The sequence below is a fragment of the Miscanthus floridulus genome, chromosome 6 (assembly GCF_019320115.1).
Source record: "Miscanthus floridulus cultivar M001 chromosome 6, ASM1932011v1, whole genome shotgun sequence".
NCBI lineage: Eukaryota > Viridiplantae > Streptophyta > Magnoliopsida > Poales > Poaceae > Miscanthus > Miscanthus floridulus.
In genome coordinates this window covers 130,459,712-130,483,961 of record NC_089585.1, presented here as the reverse complement: position 1 = coordinate 130,483,961, position 24,250 = coordinate 130,459,712, and the positions used below count along the sequence as shown (strand labels likewise).

Genomic DNA, 24,250 nt, shown 5'->3' with positions numbered 1-24,250 from the left:
TTTTCTACGCATCCAATCGGCCATCACGTGCCATGACTCAAATTTTAAATTTATGAATTTTATTTTTTTCAAAAAAATATTCACAGTGGATCTTGAACTGTGCACAAAAATGTCAGGAGTTCAATGGTGAAAACCGTTTTTGAATCGGATGCTTCATTGAGAAATTATAATGAAAAAATGAAAGAGATTATATTGGATGCGTGTATGCATGCATGCGTTAGCTATGTTAGGTTGTGTCAGATGAAACGTCCAGATCGCGAGGAGGTTTCTACGTGGTAACGAATTAATTTTCATTCATCCAACTACTAATTTCTTTGCAACATCACGACAAAAACGTTTTTGCGCAGCTTGAACTGGGCTTTTATGCATCCGATCTGCTAGGTCTGCAATGGTCCCCTACCTGCGCATGCCAGCCCCACGGACCTGAATGGTTGGGCTGGCTAGGGGGGCTGACTAGGACTCTCCATTAGCTATTTAAAGCCCCGGGCTCCCGGTAACACGATATATATATATATATATATATATATATATATATATATATATATATATATATATATATATATATATATATATATATATAGAACTACTATCCTGTAGCTGGCTACAAAATAACTTATTCTGTATCCACTTTGAGTTACGATAGTTACTATGTTAATTGACGAGATTATAGTAACTCCTTACTAAGTGGTTTACTATAACGTTATGGTAAATATCCACATGTGTTATAGTAACCCAACTATCGTAAATATGTATTGATATTATAGTAAATTAGTATATAAAATTATGGTAAATAGAGGTGGCTACAGAATAACTTATTTTGTAGCCGGCTACTGAATAGTCTCTCCCTATATATATATATATATATATATATATATATATATATATATATATATATATATATACACACACACACACACTACCCTATATCATGTTGGCTTGGCTGGCCCCCCTATATCATTTTGCTGGTTCCGCCGCTGACAACGGCACAAGCAATGACGACGACTTATCGACTGGTGGCTTTGTCAACGGGATGGTGATGCTGGTGTAGTTTGGCAACCATCTAATAGGGATGTGGAGCGCTAATGTGACGGAGCGGTGTAATCGTGTACAGCTACAACGAGGTAAGAATGTAAGATATGGCAAAGACTTGTGGTGAAGTGTGAAGAATGTAAGATATGGCAAAGACTTGTGGTGAAGTGTGGTTGTGCGTCACGTGTTGAGGTCGCAATCCCCAACCGTCTGCTGCCTTTAGTTGCTTTAGCTGTTCTCTTTTTGTTGCTAGTTTGTTGTTTTCTATTGTGGTGATCCTTTGGGATCCCTGTTGCTCTATCGTTTTTCTTGTAATAATCTCTTAGGGCTATTTGCTTGTAATTTCTACTATATCAATAGAAACAGATAGTGTCACCGTCAGTTCGTTCAATAAAAAAAATGCCATTACCAATTCATTCTTTAACAGAGAAACGGCAAGATTTTGGTAAAAAATATTCCTTTCACGACCAATAAATGAACAAATACTTGTGTGAATATGAGCAGGCGCGATTACCTACACATTTCGGTTTATTCTAAAGCCTCCAACAGTAACAGAACTTTATACACCTTGTCGAGGAATGTAAATATATACACTTGAAAGAATTAGACTCCGAGAATGAGAGGGTGCCGAGGAATGACTTGTAATGAACTCTCATGTGTGCAGACTTCGCCAAGCTGCCGCAATTGCACCAAGCTACCGTCCAGCCGCTTTCAGGAACTTGTCGTATGGGCTAGCAGGTGGCAGCCTGAACGAACAGTCAGATTCGCTGGATGCTGAATCGCAACGGCGCATGCGACCCTTCCTCAACTCTGGCTCAGATCGCAAAGAAGACTGCAATGCGTGACAAGTGAGGAGAGTTAGCTAAGATCTGAATAATATTTTCCTCAAGAAGGAAAAGATATGGAATCTGATTGAAACATCATTGGTAGATTTCTCAAACAAGGCATACATACCTCATTCGTTTCAAGCCCATCCACTCCGGTTGAACCATGCGAGTCAGTCCTTGAATGCTTGAAGCTCAAGAGAACAGACATCTTCTGTTGCTTTTCCATGACCAGGGCTTCACACTGACTCTTCATTTGGTCATATGGTACAGGGTTGGCGGAAACTGGAACATTAGCAACTTGCCTTGCAGTCTCATGAACCTGCATGGCAAACAGCACCACATAAAAAGGCACATGGTCTGAAGCTAACAGACATAGGCGTGGAGGTCAGTAGATAAGGTACATACAGATTCTATTAGTTGATTGACAGTTAGAACATCTGACGAGGCCATGGAACCTGATGTTTTCCTGTCAGATTGAGATCCACTATGCTCAAAGATGATGTCGTCGTCGTCTAGCTCAGAAGGAACAGTATCCTGTGGACAGGAGATGAGCAGACAAAAAGAACAGGTTACAACAGCAGTACTGCAATAGTCAATACTAACATTGTACCACAGGATCAACTATTTGTGAAGGATCAGTAGCTACCTCATCAAAACATTGTTCATCCTTTTCTGCATACACTAAACAAGAGTGTGGCGTCTCCATGAATAGTGGGGCACCAAGAGGAAATGAATCATCCAGGGAAAACTCTTGAAGAAGTTGTTCTTCTATCCCATTAAACTTCTGAAGGTCACAGGTAAAGACAATCAGTTATCTATTACATTATTGATTCGAGACAAATAAATAAAAATACTAACAAAAGCTAAACCCACACCTCTGGTAAATTTTCAAACTTCTCCTTAAAGTGGCACATCACGGTTTCTATTAGTTCCGTGTCATGCTTGTTTATGGCTGAAAGAAAGGCCAGCGCAGCACTTTCATCTTCCTCAGAACCATAAACCATCTCACTGTTAGATGACTCTGCAGAGGTATTAACAAGTTGGCAGTCATCCATCAAGCAAAGATGAGGATCAACCTGCAAAATCAACAAAAGAGTAAGTGCAAACTCGAACATTACTAGACAAACTGCGTTCACAGACAGTTGCACACAATGCTACAACGGTTAGCAAAGAAACATGGGAATCAACAAACCATTTTCTCTGGTGCTGCGGCTTTCACAAGAGGAATTATCTGGTGAAGATCAGCAATATTTGCTGAAAAGATGAGCATCGCTGATGCCATCGTATACAGACACCTTCTACGAGATGGCTGCAAATCACCTTTATTTACAGTGAGAAGGGTAAGTGAAATCAGCAGTAAACTTAACTGCAATAGATATGATATTTGATATGGTAAGTAAAATAAGAGAACAGCAGGTTATAAGTTCTTGAATCATCATTTACTTATGTTTTTTTTCTCAAATACACAGGAGTATCATTGTATTAAGACATCGTTTACTGGTGTAAAAGTGGAAAAGGGAACAAAACAAAAAGTGAAGGAACATACTTTCATGGCTAAGAGACTTTCTCCTGAGAGAGAACGCCAACTGGAAACAACGAACTAGTGCCACATGACTGGAGCTCTGCAACAAAAATTTCAGCAGTTACACAGGTCTAAAGAACATGATGATATCACAGGACCCAATTAGACTGGAAATCTATATAACTTCATGCTCTCCACATAATAACATATGCAAAAGTGTCTATGCAATAAATAAATTCCTAATGGAACAAAGGACAGCTTAACACAAACAGCGAGAATCTTTCTCTTTCTCTGCTCTGTAATTATTTAAGGACCTTCCTTCAGAACAAAACAGTAGCATCCAAGCTCAAAGATCTTAGTTACATATGCTTGACATCATTACAAGAAACTAAGAACGAAGTGGTTTCTTTGAAAAAAAAACTTAGGACGAAAAACTTAGAACAAAGTAGCATCTAAGCTAAAAAATCCCAGACATGTGCTATTTGATAGGTTTGTGGTTTGCCTTGGCTATGGGATAGCAATAATAGGTTTGTGGTTTGCCTTGGCTATGGGATAGCAATAATAATGTATCTTGAACGGTTGAACCTTGACTTACTTTTGATTTTGAACATAATAAAGCAATGCTGTAGGCAAGGCCCATTGCTTCAAAATTTGCAGGCGAGTTATCATTCAGAGAAGCTTGACTCCAAATAGATGAAAGGAGGAGAACAATCTGGTGGTTGTTCAACTTCATGAGTTTTAGGTTCTGCATGGATGGAAGAAAATAAGATGAAAAATCAGTTGGGCACTTAAAAACCCACAAAGCAAGAGAAGTACATATGGCGGCTGGATTTCATACTTCATCATTAAATGCATAATGCTCATTCAGACATGAGCTCCCTGGATACTTCCTTTTATCTGGTTCTGTCTGTGCGTATCCATTCTCAGCATCAACTATAGCTTCTGATTTGTTGTTTTCCTGCAAGGATGATGCTTGGATCTTGTTTTTGGTCCGTGATTCATTGATTATGGCCTCGGAAGAGAAAGCTGAGAGAACCAACAAATGCAAGTTCTGCGAATCATCACCCTTCATTGGGATAGGAAAGCTCATGCCCGACCATGGACACAGCAATGAAGGTGCTACAATGGTGGATAGAACACGATGTGAACCAATCCTCGTCTTATTGTCTGGGTGCAACATTGCTAAGAGAAGCTGGTGAAATAAAGCTTCAGGAAATGCCTGAGAAATGCACAAGGAATATCCATTAATATTTTTAAAGCAGAAATGACTTCTCATTCAGTAGTTGGCATGCCAGGCACTTGCCTTCTGATGGTATGATGACTTGTAGACAGACGCTGCTATTTGTGATGTGCGATAAACAGATGAAATTGTTGTTCTTGCGATTGTAGCAGTATGAGAGAGATTCTCAAGCATTACCCCAACCATGTCAAGAATAGGACCAACATCCCCAACCTATGAAGTGATTTGAACAACGTAAAGATCTCAACAACTAGAGAAAGGTTTAGTTAGTAATAATGAACCAAAGTAATATGATAACCTTTTCTGTCAACTGCACTAGGCACTCCTCCAAGGCCACATAAAGTGCACTGTGCCACTTGTCATCATCAGCATGTGCATTAGATGCTTCAATAGCAAAATGCATACATTTGCGCAAGTGCTTTATTAAGTCACTGATTGCACTTGCTATTGTCACTGATGCCTTCAACTTTGCATGCCTTGCAAGATGTGAAGCAACTTTTACAATATTTATTTGCTTGACAGAATTCTTGGCAACACTTTTATGATCTATGTGCTTTATAGTGAAAGATAACAACAAATGACCATGTTGCCCTGGCAATATAAGGGGGAAAAGGATGTTAATAGAGTATTCAATTTGTTTGCTGTTGAACGCTGGCAATTGAAAGGCGTAATGAAATGGGGGAAAGGAGAAAAAGAAATTACATGGGTGAAAATTGCTGCACCTGATTTGTCCATCAGTTTCTGCATTTCTTGCAGAACAGAAAGGGCAATCCCACTTTCAGGAGACCAATAGTCGTGGCTGTCAAAAAGGCGGAAAACAGGATCAAGAATACGCCGGACAGTTGTCGCCTCCTTTGCAATATTAGCCATATTTCGCAAGCAAACCCTTGCCCAGTGTGCTGGATTTTCAGATGCAGACCTGCTGACACATTAAGCCATTATAGCAGTGAAGAAAGATGCACAAGGCTCTAGAAATGGGGTCATTACACTGGCAGGAGGACTCACATTGTATCAGATGCCACTTTGGCACTATTAATGACCAAATCATCATCATCTTGAAATCTGACTACCTCTTTTATTGAGAGTGTTTGATTAGCCTCATAACAGTTTATGATCACTGAGACAACCTGTGTTCAAGAATAATTCAGAATTTGGGCAAAGTGCTCCTAGTTTCAGCAATGCTGCTTGAATTTATAGTTGATAAAGTATTGTTTTTCAGCACCCATTAATTAATATTAGTTCTGTACTCCTTTCTATATTAACTAGTCTAGATCTACAATTTTCAGAATTCCAGTAGTCTCTCTAATACAATGAAACGCAGCTCTCCTGCGTTTTTTTAAAAAAAAAAAAGAATTCTAGTACAGAGTAAATGCGCTCATTCATATTTCATTTACAAAATGCAGATAAGAAAATTCAAGAACATCTGCTAGAAGTTATCCAGCTATCTTGTAGCAATATAAAAAGCAATAAAAACTTACTTCATCAAGTTCGTTTAAGTACAGAAGAGATAACCATGAATAAATTAATTATGCACCTAGTTACAATATAAAAGTAACAAAGACTTACTTTATCAAGTTCCATTGAAATGTGTGAGTGGTCACCCATGTATTGGACCTGATTACAAGAGATGGCACGGTTAGATGGTGCACATAAGGCAAAAAGAATATTAGGCACAAGGCATACTGGGTAATTTAGACATGAAGAAGAATATTGACACGAGTAAATATAGGACGACAGGCTGTCAACGGAACAAAACAAAAGCAATGTTTTCCTTTTATCCTACTTGATTATGCTATATTACTTTGATGATATGTTTTGCTAGAAAAAAGGACCCTGCAAAGCAACAAGGAAAACTAAATCTTAGAGACTAAATGTAATATACATATTGGACCTAAAAACCTTCAAATTATAACAATGTAGTCGAGGCAATATATCTGCAATGAAGACCTTATACCATTCATAGGAACAATTTTGAAAAAAAAAAGTCTTACCATAGAAGCAAGAGCCTGAAGAGCTGCAGATCGAAGACGGAGCCCTTCATCATCTCCCTTTAATTGTTGACCAATTTTGCAAAGTTTGGGTATGAGACCTTCCAAATTAAACATATGTGTGCTGTCAACCTACAAAACATGTCAAAATAAATTAAATATATGGGAACATCTACCAGTAAAAGTAAATTGTTGCAAGTTATGTAAAGAACCTGGCCATTGAGGAAGTCAACAAGCATAAGACAACCCAGAACCTGTAGATCATCATGTGCTTTCATATCAAGAAGAGTGCGAATGGTGCTTAATGAGCTTGTGGCTAGCAATGGCCTGAGTTAGGAATAATTATGATAAGCACAGGAGCAAGGGATGGTTATGAATGCATCATTAGCAGAACAGAACTTTAACGCTTACCTGAGATCCTTGCATGAACAAAGAAGTTTCCTATAGATGCATGGCACGACTTTGGCCAACGTAAAATTCTCGTGCCTCAGATCTTTATAGAATCTCTGCTCAAGATACTCTGTGATCTGCACAAACAAGACGCAAGTGTGAGTGTCAGACCATAGATCATGGTTTCACCAAGCTCATCCTTTCATTTCTTGACATGTTAGCAATTTAGCATTAAGTACAGAGCAAATGCATCAGCTTTTCCATTGTGGTGATTATTCAGTTCAACTCAAGACATTTCGGGTTTTTCTCCGTTGTGCTTGCACTGTTGCATTCGATTTTTCACTGCCTTGAGCTCAGCCCTAACTACTGGGAACATCTGCAATGATTGAGTGTTTCCATTCTACGAAAAAAGAGGAGGATGTTGAGTGTGTTACCTTTGGTATGCGTGTTGGATTTCTCGAGACATAATCACAGAGCTTCCCAATCCTTCTATCATTTGGCTCTCCATCCTAAAACATCATCAAAACTTCAATCGTCATCCAATTCCCTCGCAGAATACAACTAGGATTGAGAAAATGACTGAAATGCAAAACGCACTGCAGAATTTGACATACCGGTGGCAGCTGGTAGATGTCTGCTATGATCTTCTTGTACCGCTTGACAGGCTGCCGGGAGCGCGCCCGCAGAGAGGGGCAGAAGTAGCAAAGGCTGCTGCAGGCGGGCAGAACCCGCCGTGACATTACCCCCATTTCCCTAGTCTTTTGATTCGATCAACAACGAAAGAACGAGCTGAGCAAGTTGTCTTCTTCCTCAAGCGCTCGCAAAACAGGTGGACAACAAAAAGAACGAGCTGACCGAGCCTCCTTGTTGTTACTCTCTTGTAGCCCAAAAAACGAATTTTTTGATACAATTGGGATCAAACAGCACAAGTCAACAATTCACGGCCGAACTCGCCCTGTTTTAGGATGGGTATACACTGAACAAAACTCTCCGGTCCAACTAAGCTCAGGGAGCAGAAACTTTAGCAGCGTCGATTTAATGACCAACCCAACCGCTTTCCACCAGTTATCGTAGCCAATGCACAGCCTTTCGGATCCAAACCAAACCAGAAAAATTCCCCTTACACCGAACGGAGCTCAGGCAGGCAGAAAAATTCGGTCTGGCTTTTGACCGAATCTACTTCAACGCGAGACGAAGACAACCAATTCCTTCAGTCAAATCCGGCGAGAGGGGATTTGCGGAAAATTATTAAAAAAAAAGAGAGAAGCGGAGATACAGCGTCGCGCAGGAGGCCCGCCGATCAGATCAAGCTCCTGCGAAAGATCACAGCTTTGTTAACGCCGAGACGCAGGTCACGCCGGCAAACGAGGATAAGACGCGGCAACTAGCAGCAACTCGGGCGAGAAAGCCGAAGCGAGGACGGGGACGGATCCACCCACCTGGACTCCTGGAGGCCGGAGGCGACGCGATCGCCTCCGCGCGCGGCCGGCTCAGCTCAAGTGCTCGACTCAACCCAGCTCACCGTCCGGACACCGTGCCGTGCGGGTGCGGGTGCGGGTGCCGCCGGCGGTCGCTGCCGCGGCGTGGAGCGGGGGCGGGGGCGGGGGCGAGGGGGACAGGGGGCGGCAGGGTGGTTTAATGCACGGCACCGCAACGGTCGCCTCACCGCAGTCGCTGTAATTCACCGGGCCCGGCTGCTGGGAAGCCTGGATGGAGGCTGCTGGAGCGCTGCGCTGCTGGATACTCGTAGCCGGCGTGCGGCGCGATGTGACGCAACGCGTGGGCGATTTTTCCCGCTGCGCGTGTGGGATGGGAGGGAAGAATATTTCCGGGGGGGCTTTTTGGGAAAGAAAAAAGGCACGTTCTGTTGCCTCTTTTATGAGGTGCTGACAGATGGGCCTCGTCGGACGCACAAGGCTCGAGGCTGGCTGCCAGCTCGGTCTCGGCGCTGCCTCGGCCGGCCTGCAGCCTGCAGGTTGGTGGGTGAAAACGCCTCTATGCCCTCGGCGGTTCAGGCTTCCTCGTGCAGCGACAAGCGGAGCGGCGGAGGGCAGAGTGGGCATTCCACTGCTCTGCTCGCCCGTGCTGTCCCATTCTCCGGATCGCGGGCTCCAAGGCTGTGTCGCGCGCGATCCGAGCCCGAAGCCCGGAAGGAGCAGGCGAGCAGCACCCGGAAGACAGGAAGGGAAAGGAATAGAGATGTCTCGCATTCCAGTTGTGAGCTGGGCCAGACCACCTGTGCCTGTCCTGACCTTTTCCGGTGGTCGTGCCCGTGGCGAGTGGCGACCGAGTCTGTCCTCCGGTCCTCGTCGTGGCGTGATTGCCCTCTCTGTCAGGGCGAATCTACGTGGAGTCATTGTTGCAGTGGCTAAAAAGAAGGATGATATTAGTGATTTTTTTTTTGATATGGTATCTTTATTGATTAATGTTGCTGGAGCCTCTTGCAAAAGGAAGGATACGAAGTAAACAAGAGAGAGTTGCTAAAGCAATAGGCAGTGGACAACTTAGTACTGGAACGGGATTAAATCAAGAACAATCACTTCAAAGAGCCGGTGACGCTCGTTGGTCCTCTCATTATAGAACTCTTCAAAAGATAAACAGTTTGTTCCTTGATGTTATTGAAGTGCTCCAATATGTTGAAAAAGAAGGCCCCACTGATGCCAAGAGACGCCGTGGTCTCATGGACTATCTCAAGGATTTTGACTTTATATTCCACTTGCGGTTAATGTTACTTATATTGGGACATGCAAATTGTTTGTCACTGTCCTTACAAAGGAAGGATAAAGACATCTTAGAGGCTATGTTAGAGGTGCAGTTAACAAAACAGAAATTTTAGCAAATTAGAGATGATGGTTGGGATTCCGTACTAAGATTTGTGCTATCTTTTTGTGAAGAACATGGCATCCCAAAGTTAGATATGGAGCAAGAGTACATTGATAGGCACAAACCAAGGAAGAAGACCAACCGCACCAACTATCAACACTACAAATATGATTGCTTGAGCCCAGTTATTGATTTACAGCTTGCAGAATTTAATGACCGTTTCAACGAGGTAAATTCTGAATTGCTTACCAACATTGCTGCTTTTAGTCCAAAGAATTATTTTGATGCATTCAAAATTGAGAGTTTGATGGAATTGGCTAAGGCATATCCTGATGATTTTGATCCAAGGGACCTAGATGATCTTATTATTGAGCTTAATATTTACATCGACAATGTGCGAGCTGCAGATGCTAGATTTGTCCAAGTGGCCACTATTTTTGAGCTCGGTAAACTGATGGTGGATACCAACAAAAATCTTTCTTTTCCTTTGGTATATCGGCTCCTCAAACTTGTGCTAGTTCTTCCTATTGCGACGGCGTCGGTGGAAAGGTGTTTCTCAGTAGTGAAAATTGTGAAGACGGACCTGCGAAACCAAATCGGCGATAGATTTATGAATGATTGTGTCATTTGCTTCGTTGAGCAAGAATTTCTTGATGCAATTCCAAATGATGATATCATAGTTCGTTTTCAGAATATGGATGATCGTACTCGCAGGGTGAAACTATAAGAGGTAACCACTTTTGTAAATAGTTTTTTTTTGTCGGATTATGTTATTGTCACATTTATCCCTGTATGAATGCTTATTATTTATAGTATATTATTCCTTTTATGTATGGTGTTAGATTATTGTCAACTACAATTATGGCTCTAAGTATAGTCCGACTCCGACGACGATTTATACTAGATTCGTCCCTGCATGGGGTGTATCACCGGCCGATGCATCTTCATGGTTTGTTCAATCCCGTCTTTTGGGACGGGTGGCTACTGCGGCTCCCTTCAAAGCCTTTGTGCGATGGTGCTATCCCTGATCCGGGTTTGTGCCTGCTGTCATCGCCTTCTTCCGACGATTTCTTCGGCGGAGACGGTTTGCGATGTCAGGTTATGTGTTTGGCAAACACGGAAGCTCCTACTCACTTGCAATCTTTCGTTTTTCTAGGAGCATTTGTGTTAGTTTGGTGGAACAGCTGTTCCTTTGTATCCTCTGTATTCGTGTCTGTACCTGTATTTGTACTTGTCTTTGTACGTTTCTTTTAATGAAATACAGGTATGTTTATAAAAAAACGCACTTTTTTTGTGACTTCAAAAAAAAACGCACGTTAGGGTGAACCACAACGCATCCTGCCGTACACAGGTGGTGTGGTGCATGCAGACAGCAACGGATCCAAAGGGGAATGGATATCAGGCGCACAACGTGTCGGCGTATGTTAATTAAAAAATAAATATAAATCCGCAGGCAGGATTTAATTTGTTTATTACAATGGAGGAGACTTTGGTTGTAGCCCGGCCGGTATCGTGATTCATTCTTTTATGTTACTTTTACCCATATTTCTTATTTTAAATTTACGCTTGATATATCGAATCACAGCAAGTGGCCGTTTAGGCTCACAAATGAGGATGGATCTGGCAAGACCTCCTAAGAAGAAAATACTTGTCCAACGAACCACTAACCCAAGGTACAGCATAGGTCGGGGATTCACATTTCTGAAACGGACTCACTAAGACTAGACTAAAGATGATTTCTTATCCTGTGGCACATTTATAGTGCAAAACGGGGAACAAGTGCGATTCTGTTTATTTGGAATTGTGAGGCGCAAAGATGATACTGGTTTGTCCTTAGGTCCGTACCACTTAACGTGTCTTTTAGATGTGGTTTGATTAATACAAACCGGATGGCTTGGCTCGACCTAGTGCCAAAAGTAGTACAAGTTCTGACAAATGACAAGGATGTTTTTCGATGAAATCTCACTAAGAAAGGTCTGTTCACAGTCCGATCCTGTAGGATCTCTGGTTGGCTTAGAGGGGGTGAATAGGCCTATCAAAACAAACACTCAAACTTTTATCAAATTCATCCAGCGGCACTGCTGCTCTGGAGGGCGACACTGCCGGAATGCGGCACTACCAGGCCAGAACAGCGGCACTACCGCATCTGCAGACAACTTTGAATCACAGTTCAAAATCCATGAACGAAAACTTAGATCGGAGAAATTTTCTAGCTTACTGCAGGTATGACAATCACAGATCAAGAGCTAGAAGTGGTAGGAACACCACACATAAGTAGATCGACTAGAAACTCTAGAAATCACCTCAACCACAATATGTCAGCAAGTAATATGAATCAAGCACAAGTGACACAAAGATTTATCCTGTAGTTGGCTTGCCACCAAGGCTTGTCTAACTCCACGTTGTTGAGGTTAGCCACTAAGACTTAGGGATTTCCAACCCTTCCTCATTCTCAAGTCAAGAGACTTAACTCTTGAGATGATGGGTGAGTTTACTAATTTCAAGAGATGGTTACAAACCTCCCGAGGCTGCCACACAAGTTGGCAAGCTCCACGGGCGACGCTCTAGCCGACTAGGAGCCAAGCTCCAAGAGTAACAAACACAACCGCCGACCAAAACGTGAACCAAGTGCTCTTTAGTGCTGGGGAATCAATGGAGCTGCTCTCTAATCGAGTTTTGGACCCTTTTCCCTCAAGGATTGATGAAGAAATCAATGAATTTACTTGAGGGCTTGAGGTCAACAATAGAGGGAGAGAGAGAGAGCTCCTGCTCTGTTTTGAGCTTTCTGAAGTGAGGAAGAAGAGGCAGATTACCGTTGGGGAGGAAGGGGAAAGGTATATATATACCCCCAACCCCCAACGATCATCGCACCCAAGGGTTCAGGCGAGAATGAGCCCGCGACCTCAAGGTCGGGCGAGACGGAGCCCGTGTCCTTGGGGTCGGGTGAGACAGAGCCCACGTCCTTAGGATCTGGCGAGACGAAGCCCGCGATCTTAGGGTCAGGCGAGACAGAGCCCGCACCCAAGGGGTCGGGCGAGACGGAGCCCGTGACCCAAGCATGGCAGTGTGGCAGAACCGCTCAAAATAACGCACTTACGGAGACGCTTGTCTTCCACTAGACACTAAACACCTCGAGAGCGAGCTACATCGGGCGGATTCCGTCGAGCACACTCCAAGGGAGAGCCTGAATGATCCACATTTTCCCTCAGGATCCAATAATGAGAACGAGTTTACATTACTTAGTCCATTTTATACATTCAGAGTTCTTAGAAATATATTATTACAGTACCAAATTCAGAGTGCGGAAATTTAACAGCGGAATGAAAAAAAACGTCTATCGATAATATACAAGGATCCGTCTATGCCCACCAGAAGAATCCTTCACACAACGGCTAGTTCTCAAGCAGTACCTGCAACATGGGTAAATAAACCCTAAGAACATAATATACTCGCAAGACTTATCCGACTAGTGGGAATAATTTTCTGACTCCAAGGAATATGATAAGCTTTATGGTTTGTTGGGTTCTTTTTCGCAGAAAGCAATACTAATAGTGAATCCTTATGTATGTTAATTATTAGCATTCATGATTAGTTCTTTATCTAACCATTCTATGTAAGCACCCGTTCTACTTTCAAGCAAGATTTGAGCAAACAATTCCACTTCACCACATTTTCTCTTTTAGTTCTTGCTACGGTGCTAGACTGTAGACAAACCGTACTGGATCGTCAGGCGATTCGCGAATCAATGTGCCCAGCTGGGTACCCTGAAACACACGCCTCGCTTGTATCCTAGGCACAAGCAGGATCAACCCACCACTCTCCTATCACGGGGTCTAGGCCCCCATCCAAACTTGGACTCCAAGCCCCCGCTCCTGAGTCCCGGACTCAGTGCGGTGCTTAGACCTCCACCATCCCCACCTCTAATCAGTCGGTTCAGAAAGAGCCGGAACCCACGACAAGAGAGCAATAAGCCTTCTTTGTGCCCATACACAGGTATGTGCTCGGGATAATAAGTCTGTGACTTGCCTAGAACCTAATACAACGGCCGGTCCTTAACCGACACAGACAGAAAAATAGTGTAACCAAGATATGCCCTATTGGTCGTAGGACACAACCTCTTACACCCACCAATACCTAAACCATATCCCTACCTGGTCTCTATTTTTCCTTTTACCATTTTATTGTTAGTGATCATAATAATCACCTATTGTGAGTAACGACAGGTTACTCACACTATCGAAAATTCTAAGCATAGCATCTACTCGACCTATGCTAGTAGGACTCATAGGTAGGTATATCTAAGCATGTAGTTTCTATAAAATGCATGTAACGTAAATACACATCATATATATATTCAGTGATCATTCAAAATAAGGGTTATGCACCAGGGCTTGCCTTGGGCAGGTGGGGTGTCAACAAAGTCAGCAACTGATGGCTCCGGGGCTCTCTCTTGTACGAGAATCTCCTCCTCATACTCCTCGATGATCTTCTCGTACTCCTGTTCGCCCGTAGGCACGAACTCTACCAACTCGTTATCTACATGCATGAAATGATGATGCAACATTTAATAATACGGCAACAACAACTCTTAAAATAAGAATACATCTATCAAACTGCTAAGCTAGCTCTACCGACTAAGACGCTAAGTTGCCTATCATTTTCACTAAACAGGTATGAAATATTTCATATATTAACTTAGCAACTAAAGGCATTCTTACTCTTAATACTGATGTACTATATATATACTAAAACCAGGAGTACTAACCACCATATTTATCAACCTATTGTAAGGCTATAAAAATTACAGTGAGCACATAATAACCTAATGAACCTACTGTAAAAATTTCATGGCTAAAGCTATCACCAATTTGTCACAAAAATTTCCACAAATAATAAGCTAGATAATATTAAGTGTTCCTAAATGAATTAATGATTCTATTATTATCACTGATAACTGTAAACTACTACACCAACAGATTGATAACATTTTTGTGAACCTAACAAATTTTATTTCACTATTTTTGGACACCTACAGAGTTTACTATAATTTTTCAAAGACCAGCTCAAAACTAAATTGAATAAACATTTACTAATTCCCTGGGAAAAAGAAAAATTGAATTCAACCCGCACGACCCGCGAGCGAGCGGCGCGGCCCACTCCCGTGCATCGCGTGCGCGCACGCGTGATCCACTAACATGGCCCAACCACGTGGCGACGGCCCATGATGGGGAGGCCCACGCGCGCCAGTCATTTGCGAAAACGTCCTCGAGCTACCGATGAATCACCCTGAGGTTCGTAGAACTATTCCTACAGCCAGTGTTTTACAGATATGCCCTCGGGATAAACTGTCTTTACCATGGCCAGGTCCTCGGGCACCCATGCGCGCACCGACGCAGTGGCGCTGGCACAGGGCGGTCTCGCCGGCCAGCCTAGCCCCTCCCTGCCCCCAATAGCGAGCCGATGCTCACCTAGGTGCAAACATGAATTGGTGGGCGGTGAAGCAGTGAACGGGGACGCGGTCTAGAGCTCTCTCCACAGCGGCGGACTCCCCCCTACGGCGATAGTCATGTTCCCATGAGCCAAGGCACAAACGACGTGAACCAACTCAAGAATGGGCATCAGCAACTCACCTAGCACCTACCTGACGTGGTGGCTTGACCGGAGACAGACTGGGTGAGTTCGGCCACGCGCACACGGCAAGCTTCGTGACTGACGGCAGTGGCGCGACAGTGTCAGCGGCGTCGGGAAGGCAGTGGTGGTGAAAATGGGGTGCACACGAGATGGAGAGGAACAAGGCGAAGACATAGTGCCAAGTAATTGAATGGAGGTGGACAGTGCGAGGCGAATTGGGTGAGCGCCGTCGTTCGGCCTTAAGTTGGCCGACGGTGGAGAAAGCTCCAAATTGGAGCTCAACACAATAAGGCAGCAATAGTGGATGGGCTTGGTGCATAGCTAGGTTCCCACTCAATCATCTAGCGCACGCAATTACTTGGATTAGACCAGGCTCTGCGAGCTAGCTCAGGTGCGGCCCGGTGACACCGGCGCGATGCCATTTAAGGCGGAGGTGACTGGGGAGCGCAGCATGGCGCTTGCCATTCAATAGAAGAGGACAAAGACGCCATGGGGAATGGCTGCACGCATGGGCAGAGCAAGGGCAATAGAGGCAGTGGCAAGGCGAGCAGCTGGAGCTGTGTCGCCTCGGCGAGATGCGGACACCAGGCATAGCAATGACACGTGGGGATGCCACGTGCCTACGCGCGTAATGCGCCTGACGTGACGACGTGGCGTAGTGGAACATGCGCGTGCTGTGGCATGATGGTGATGGCGTGAGGTAGCATAGTGACAGGATGGCGGCGAGCTGTGGCACGATGGTGACAGCGCAAGGCAGAGCGACTAGCCCACGACGGCAACTGTAAGGACACTATAGGGCAGAGCGGCCAGGCCAGCGCGGTGGTGCGCGGCGTGCTTGCGCGCGTGTGTCGGGTGACCGACGCTGCAACGCCGAGTGCCGAGGCACGGTGACCACGTCCACGGGATAAAACCGGCCGAGGCACTATAAAGGGGGAGAGCATTGTGCCCCCCTTTATAGTACAGCTTTTCTATACTTAAATTCAAAATATAAAAGAATTTAAACCTCCTTTGAGTTTGAAGCCATCTACATTTGTCATTGGGGGCTCCTCCGTTTTGTGTAGCATCCTCGAATATAAATTCCCTGCTTGTCATCTCGATAAATCTCATTAGTTCTCTAATTGCATGGTCATTATCACCAAAACCCATAATTCGGGCTTGATTGTACTTTCAATCTCCCCCTTTTTGGTGATTGATGACAACCCAATTAGAGCTTACAAAAGATATGAAATAAATACTGAGATTTTTTAGTCATGGGTGTAGAGCCTCCCCCTAAGTATGTGAATAGATAATTGAATTATCAAATTAGCAGAAGAAGCCAAGATTCACATTTTAGTGAAAGTGATGAGGCTTCCCCTACATCCATGCTCCTGTGGGTGCTGCATACTGTGTTAGGTATGTAAAACGTGATGCAAATGATAGTTTATGCATAACATGGTTTGCTGTTGCAACTAGGTGCGACACTGCCGCACTTGCTGTAATAGCACAGTTCAGAATAGACACTACACAACATGTGATACATATAAAGATATACCTTCTAGCACAATTGTATCACAAGCAACATCATAGATTAATATATGTTCATATCCCACATATATGAAAAGTACTTAAGTAGCATTAATACATAAATAGAGTTTCTAATGGACTCTCAACCTCTCACCTAATGTAGACTACTCTAAACGGATATGAACATGACTCTAACTACAACAACCTCCATGGCGTCGAAAAAGTTGTTGACCCCTCTAATTTTCTCCCCCTTTGGCATAAAGTACCAAAAAGAGAAGAAAAGAAGAAAGACCAACACTCACTCCTCATCCTCTTGGATGGTGTCCCAATCAACACCATCCCCACCAGCAGCTCCACTAGCACCTACAACATCCTCCTCTCCACCATCATCATCGTCGTCGGAGGAGGAAGAAGAAGACACCACTGCCCTCCCTTGGCGATGAGTGGTCGAAATGTGGCGCTCACGCCTGGTGCTCCTCCTCATGGACTGCAAGGTGGATCTCAAACTAGTGTGTGGATCAAGCTCTGGCTACTCCTACCCTCCTCCTCCTCATCATCCTCTAAAACCTCGGTGGTGACTGAACTGGAGAAGCCACAGGCGCCGACTGCGACGTTCCAAAAGGATGGGAACAAAGGACTCTGTTTTGCAGTGAGGACTGTAGGCTTCGGTGTGAAATTATTTTGTTTGGAAAGGCAATTGGAATAGGAAACTAATTCACTCTTGACTATTAGATTCTGATTTTCTATTGCAAGAGTGAATATAGGAAACAACTCTGTAATTAATTCAATATTAGTATTGTACTACAATGCTCCTTCCTTATTCATTATCTCGTGGTCCTTCTTAACTTCTTCCTCCTATCTGAGGAGGACATGGGCCTCTAGGCTATGTAAAACTAACACTGAATCACCGTATGAAATGGCGATGGGAGCTGTCACACCACCATACTCTTTGCGCTAGATACATAATCCATTTTGCAAACACAACAAAGGCATATTGTTTAGCTACAATAATGACAACATCCATCCTAGAGGAAATTAACATGTCCATACACAATCAAACAACATTGGTCCATTTAAACATGTCACAGAGAGATACATCAAATGCAACTTAGTTTAGTGCTCTCCTAATGACTCCGAGAACAAGGGAACATATGGAATGAACAATGTATGAAATGGGCGCATCACTATTTAAGCCGGGTCTAGGCACATCACTAATTGTCAACATGTAAGTTTAGCAGTAGGAAAAAATGAAGAAAACCATTTTTGTCCACCTTTCTTGTGTAGTAACTTCCTTGTCGATTAGGATATGGTGGTACTCAAGTTTTGATTCCTCAGACTGAATAGCAGGCTTGGAAATGGGAACATAGAGCTATTCAAGAAAGATAACAAAAAGGTGAGGTGAAACTTCCACTAACATTTGCACCTCTCACGGTCGAGAGAGAGCAAGAGGCAGAACAAGCGTGTTCCCTTTACCTTCCAAGCAAAAGAGGAGGAAGGAAAACAAGCATGTTCCCTTATACCATCGCAAAACTTCCACTAGCACCGATGAATTGAGCGGACATGCATATAGCCATGCATAGGTGTTGGAAGAAGCTAATCTTGAAGGCCTTCTCCCAGCAGCACTGGAGTCGATGTAGGATGAGGGAGGCCATGGCGACAGGAGACTATGTGTAACTCAAGGTTTTCTCTGGTTTTTCTGATGCTAAGGGAGGAAGAAGGATTGGAGTTTGCTAGAGAGGCTCCCCTTACCTTGGCTTAAATAGCCCCACCTCAAGACACACACAGGGATGGCAACAGTCAAGGTCCATGACATCCATGACCACCCACACGATTCACGGGCGACGGAGCGGTGAACACGATGTGGTTTAGATTCCCTGACACATTTGATTCCCTACCATATTTCATCCTCATCTAACACAGTAATAATCATCACAACAATTTCATTGATAACTTTAGTTACATTCCACAGTTGTACAATAACAAAGACCTATCAAAAACTACTGGGTGTACAATAACAAAGACCTATGAGTATAGGTACATCCCATAGTTGAGTCTGGAGACAAGCAATGCAACCTAAGGATGAGGCAGCACCTCGCAAAACTTCCACCAACATCTCAATGAGGTGCTTTACCTCCCCTGCTCCTGCACCTCTCATGGCCGCAAGCACAAGAGAGATAGAGGCAAGAAGAGGAGCATCTCAGTGAGGTGCTTTACCTTCCCTGCTGCACCTCTCATGGTTGTGAGCGTGAGGGAGATAGAGGCATTGAAGAAGAGGAGGTAACCATGCAAGGAAGAGAAGCACCACCGTCATCGCTGCTGCTCTAGAGGAAGGAGGATCGCCAAGGCACCGGGATGGTGAATTGGTACAAGAAATGCGTAGGGCAAACCAGGGATACCAAAGTGCATTGAGTACCCCTTGGCTTGCCCAAATAAGTGAACCCCCTTAATCCTAAAACTTCCACTAGCACCTAGATCGAGTAGCCCCGCTACGCCTAGATGCTGGTAGTACCCAATCTTGAAGGCCTTCTCCCAATGCCGTTGTTGCCATTGGAGGAGTTGGAGAAGGAGCACCATGGTGATGAAGAAAATAAAGCTAGTTGGCTCAAGAGCTTTGTCTGTATCTAAGGAGGAAGGAGTGTGTGGATTGCCAAGAAGTGCATCTAGCTCCTGCTTAAATAGGCCAACCTTGAAGATGGAGAAGCAGGGAGGAGCAGTATAAGCACCAGAGAAGACGAGGCATATACTCCATAGGAAAGTAATGGTGATGCAACTGTGTTATTGGTAGTTGGGAAATGGGGAAATAACTCACGCTGAATTTACTACCACCGGTACACCAAATGGTCGTGTAGAGCCATGCGGTCATTACACTTATCCTAGTTGGCTCGGTGTTCCAAATGATAGTGGAATTCAACCCCATTACCACCATCGCATTGATGGTTTTCAACTACTGGTTTCCTTCCCTTGGAGGCCTCGCTATCGGTCCAACCCGCGGTAGAAGTATAACACCGTCGCTTCTATCGCTACGACAGTGAAAGTGGCAATAGTGAAAAGTGAATCTGTAGTAGTGGAGGTGCTCGACGGTGGGGTCACGCTCCACATGGAGAGGCACTGCGACTGCCACATGCTCAGCTTCACAAGATGAGAGAGCCACTGTCTTTATCTTCAATGGTTGATCAAATTATTGTCACCACACCTGCTACGATTTTCCTGTCTTAACGTCCCCGGCAAAATCACTATCACTATACCCTATCAATTTGGGTTTCAATTCACCTCTAAAACCTGTCAATTTGGATTTCAGTTCACCTCTATACCCTGTCAATTTGGGTTTTTGTTCACCTCTATACCCTGTCAAATTGGGTTTCAGTTTAGCTCTATAACTTATCAATTTGGGTTTCAGTTCACCTCTGTACCTTGTCAACTTGGGTTTCAGTTTAGCTCTGTAAGTCAATTTGGGTTTCAATTCACCTCTATACCCTATCAATTTGGGGTTCAGTTCACCTTCCTTCCTGAATCTGCAACCATAGCTTAGTGTACCCTTTAGGTATCTTAGGATGTGTTTAGTTGCATTCCAATGTTCTCTGTCAGGAGCTTCCATGAACCTACTAACCACTGAAAGGTTTTAAATGGCTAGAGGGGTGTGAATAGCCTATAAAAAATTTCTACAAATACACTAGAGCAACTTTGTTAGTCAAGTAAACGGCGAAATGCATTTTGCTCTAGCTCTACTTAAAAGGCAAGCCACCTACCAACAATTCTAGTTAACTATGATCACTAAGCACTCAATGGCTGTCTCTACTTCTACTAGCTAGTGAGTTCACTAAACAAGTAATTCGACTAATTACTTCTAAGCTACTCAAGAGAGCTACAATAGCAAGCTATGCTACCTCTACACAAGATAAGTATGAAAGTAATACAAGAGAGGTAGAGGGGTGTATACCTAACCGGGCAAGCGAAAAATCGATCACAATGAATGACAATTGACACAATGATTTTTCCTTCGAGGTTCACTTGCTTGACGGCAAGCTACGTCCCTATTGTAGCAATTCACCCACTTGGAGGTTCATATGCTAATAGGCATCACACGCCTAACCCTCAATACGGTACCACACAACCAACACAAGATGGGGATCCATAAGCTATGCACAATTCATTAGAGTGGCTTTTGATGCTTCGTTGGGGAATAAGCCCAAGAACCCCTCACAAATCACCGAGAGATGGCCATGAGCAATCACCAACTCGTGCCAATGCTCCTCCACTGCTCCCAGCCGTCTAGGCATCGACAAACGCCAAGAGTTACAAGAAAATCACAACAAAACAATTCTCAAGTGCCACTAGATGCAATCACTCAAGAAAATGCAATTTGGATCACTCCCAACTCACTTGGATGAACAATCAAGCAAGAGATTGAGTGGTAGAGGTTTGGCTTAGCTCACAAGAGTGTATGGATGATCAAAATGTCTAAGAGAGTGAGCTAGAGCTGGCCAACAAGTATTTATAGAGCCCCAAAGAATAGAGCCAGTATGCCCTTTCATTGGGCTCATTGTGGGTCGACTGGACCCACTGGTAGGGTACGGTCTAGACCAACTCACTAGGGTCTAGTCCAAGGATCTTTGCCATGTGTCCTCAGCGTTCAACGTCAGCCATCACTCATCAACATTCACTAAACTTCACGCTAATAGTCACCTCCGGACCGGACTCATGGAGCAGCGTCTGGACCCCACGTAAGGGTGAGTCCAGAGCTCTCCACAAAGCTCCCAGAACACCTAGAATTGATCGGACTCGGTCCTGATCGAGCGACCAGGCCCACAGGTCATAGAGTCTAGTCGAGGCTCAAATCCACACTGAGAAGTCTAGGCCACTTTGGATTGGGTCCGGTTCCATTGTTCGGACTCCGCCCTAGGTTTGGTCATCTCACTGATCATCACAACGACGCCACGTATCCCTCGCGATGTGCCTACATCCAACCGGACTCCCATGGTCGGGTCCGGTCATGCCACCTTACCTAGGTCCAGAGCATATGGTCCCCTACGCTGCTCACTGCCACTGCATCTAGACTCAGCCAATAGAGTTCGGTCGCATCCCAGCACTAGGTCTAGTCTAGCCAGAAGGTTTGGCCTAGACCAAGGGTTAGTGACCGGACTCTGCCTTCCTGGGTCTTGTCCAACCAAGACTCAGGGTCCGGTCCTTCTCTTCACCTCCTTTTCCTCTCCAACTTCTTCACCCTTGCTCCCAAGTGCTAAACACATTGTGTCTCACCTTTGTGCATGTGTGTTAGCATATTTTCAAATCATTTTCAAGGATTAGAAGTTAGCTCACTAGGTCCTAATGCATATGCAACAATGACTTCACCTAGTGGCACTTGATAACCGATTTAACTAAGATTTTCCCTCTTCATTGTATGGCTATCTATCCTAAACACACTCACACCCACTTGGTGTCTTGAGTGGCAAAACAAAATGGCCATATCAAATATACCTTGGCCTTGAGCCCATTTAATTTTTCTCTTTCTTCTTTTCTAAGTTTGGAGCTTGATCATCATCACATATCCACCATCATCACTATGGACTTCATCTTGCTCCACCACTTGGCCTTGGACCATCCTAACTTGTCTACACGCTTAAGTAAAGGATTAGTCCAATAGGTTTCATTAATTATCCAAAACAAACTAGGGCTTTCAACCACCCCAACTAAATGAGGTAGGTCAGGTCTTGTGTTAGCAATGTATCTTAGACTCCTAACTAATAATTTATTGGTGAAACCCTTTCTAGTCAGCACTCTCTCTACGAAGCTCTATTTAGTGCTATCATAAGCCTTCTCTTGGGTGCCCGACGGCTGATGCCTATAGTGTTTTGGGTGGATTCGAGAATCATTAGAGTTGTTGTGGACACCAGTCATGAAATATAGGTTGGTGAGTCATATTTGTGCGTATTGGACTTAATTTATTTGAATTTCCTTCATGAATGGCTACTTTATTATTCGGGTGATCCATTGTTGACCAATTGTATATTGCTTGTGTAGGGGATGAAAAGAGGTCTGGTGTCGGTGCAGAAAGTGACCAACACGTAAATATTTGTAGTTTTGCTGTATGTTGTGATCGGATGTGGCCTAGCACTCAATGACACATGGTTCATACTGGTTCAGGTAACATGCCCTACGTCCAGTTTGAGTCGATCGATGACTTTATTCCTGAGCCTAGGTGCTCAAAGTTTGTTGTGGGGTTACAAACGGAAGGGACAAAAATGGGGGGTACAAGAGGTTCGGTCGGACTCTGGTCTGAAGGGCTGAGAGTGACGAGAGCTCCGCTATGTGCTAAGTGTTTGAGCATGTGCTTGAGGTTTAAACCTAGTGGTTCTCCTATTGTGTGTGTTGTTCGAGTTGTTGTGGACTGATTCTTTCCTTTAGGAGAGAGCGCACCCCCTTTTATAGATGAAGGGGATGCCCTTACAAGTGAGTGAGAGAGAGAGTGTATGTATGCTAAGTCTCGTTGCCCACGCCATCGGGTATAAGATGATTGTAGGCGCCCACAACACTGTTAATGTCAGATGCATATGGGAGGTTGCGTCGTCTTCTTCTGGTATGGCAGACATCAGTGCCTACCATACTGTTGATGCCTTGAGGCATGCAAGGGGTTTTACCATGCTCATCTAGTATGGGAGTTTGTGGGTGCCCACAACACTATAGGGTAAATGTCAGCGCCCACAACACTGCTTGGGTTCTGACATGCCTCTGGAAGGTTGCAGGACACTCTTCTATCATGTCATGTCGGTACTGTCCTATAGGTGTATAGGGTACGGTCCTGTTACGAGCTCATTTAGCACCGTGATTTAGGCCTAAGAAAAATTTCCAGAATGAGTTTTCTTGAATTTTAAAATTTTAAATATTGAGCTTATGTTTAAAATGCCATTTTTAGCAAACTATATTGAGCAAAGTAATTAAATAATGCTTAAATATTTTGTCTCTATGGGTTAGTGCAAAGTATGAACCTTTGCGTGAAATAATTATTGGTGGAAGTTAATCGAGTTAAAAACTTAAAACTAAATAGAAATAAAAATGTGAGTGCCACTGGCCACTCCTCCTACTTGCCTCGCCGGTAAGATGGTGTTGTTTTCCCTGCTCTAAATCGGTCGCCCAAATTACTCGCGTCGCGCCATGCTGTCCCTGCGTAGATGGAGTTGGCAAACCCTCATGTTGTTTGCTTGCTCTGTCTCTGATCATCCTTGCCTATCGCTGTCTGTCTCTGTGCTGAGGTCAACTTGCTGCTACTGCCTCTATTTGTCTGTCTCTTCCTTGTCTCTAC

General features: G+C 44.0%; 2 protein-coding genes across 3 annotated transcripts; one reads left to right on the top strand and one right to left on the bottom strand.

Annotated features, from left to right (window-relative positions):
* Nucleotides 1–1,469: 1,469 nt before the first annotated feature.
* LOC136456979 (protein SEMI-ROLLED LEAF 2-like) lies at nt 1,470–8,769 on the bottom strand. 2 transcript variants are annotated; one of them, XM_066456999.1, is made up of 20 exons: nt 8,436–8,769; nt 7,611–8,309; nt 7,431–7,505; nt 7,018–7,133; nt 6,819–6,933; nt 6,610–6,738; nt 6,185–6,232; nt 5,624–5,745; nt 5,341–5,540; nt 4,917–5,209; nt 4,682–4,831; nt 4,217–4,597; nt 3,974–4,123; nt 3,403–3,478; nt 3,049–3,176; nt 2,732–2,932; nt 2,503–2,640; nt 2,262–2,390; nt 1,984–2,175; nt 1,470–1,861 (listed from the first exon to the last, which is right to left on the bottom strand). In XM_066456999.1, exons 2-20 carry the CDS (start codon nt 7,743–7,745, stop codon nt 1,724–1,726), a joined length of 2,916 nt encoding a protein of 971 aa, XP_066313096.1. In that variant the 5' UTR covers nt 7,746–8,309; nt 8,436–8,769; the 3' UTR covers nt 1,470–1,723. The 2 variants fall into 2 exon arrangements, with proteins under 2 accessions (XP_066313096.1, XP_066313098.1); XM_066457001.1 differs by having other exon boundaries at nt 5,341–5,537; nt 8,436–8,768.
* Nucleotides 8,770–9,913: 1,144 nt separating this feature from the next.
* LOC136461242 (uncharacterized) lies at nt 9,914–10,546 on the top strand. Its single transcript, XM_066460617.1, has one exon. It carries the CDS (start codon nt 9,914–9,916, stop codon nt 10,544–10,546), a length of 633 nt encoding a protein of 210 aa, XP_066316714.1.
* Nucleotides 10,547–24,250: the final 13,704 nt, after the last annotated feature.

Coding starts and splice junctions, on each gene's coding strand:
- LOC136456979 (XM_066456999.1), bottom strand. CDS start 7,745: ATGGGGGTAATGTCACGGCGGGTTCTGCCCGCCTGCAGCAGCCTTTGC. Junction 6,934..7,017: donor TGTTCATGCAAGGATCTCAG/GTAAGCGTTAAA, acceptor TTCCTAACTCAG/GCCATTGCTAGCCACAAGCT. Junction 4,124..4,216: donor ATTATGCATTTAATGATGAA/GTATGAAATCCA, acceptor CCATCCATGCAG/AACCTAAAACTCATGAAGTT.
- LOC136461242 (XM_066460617.1), top strand. CDS start 9,914: ATGGAGCAAGAGTACATTGATAGGCACAAACCAAGGAAGAAGACCAAC.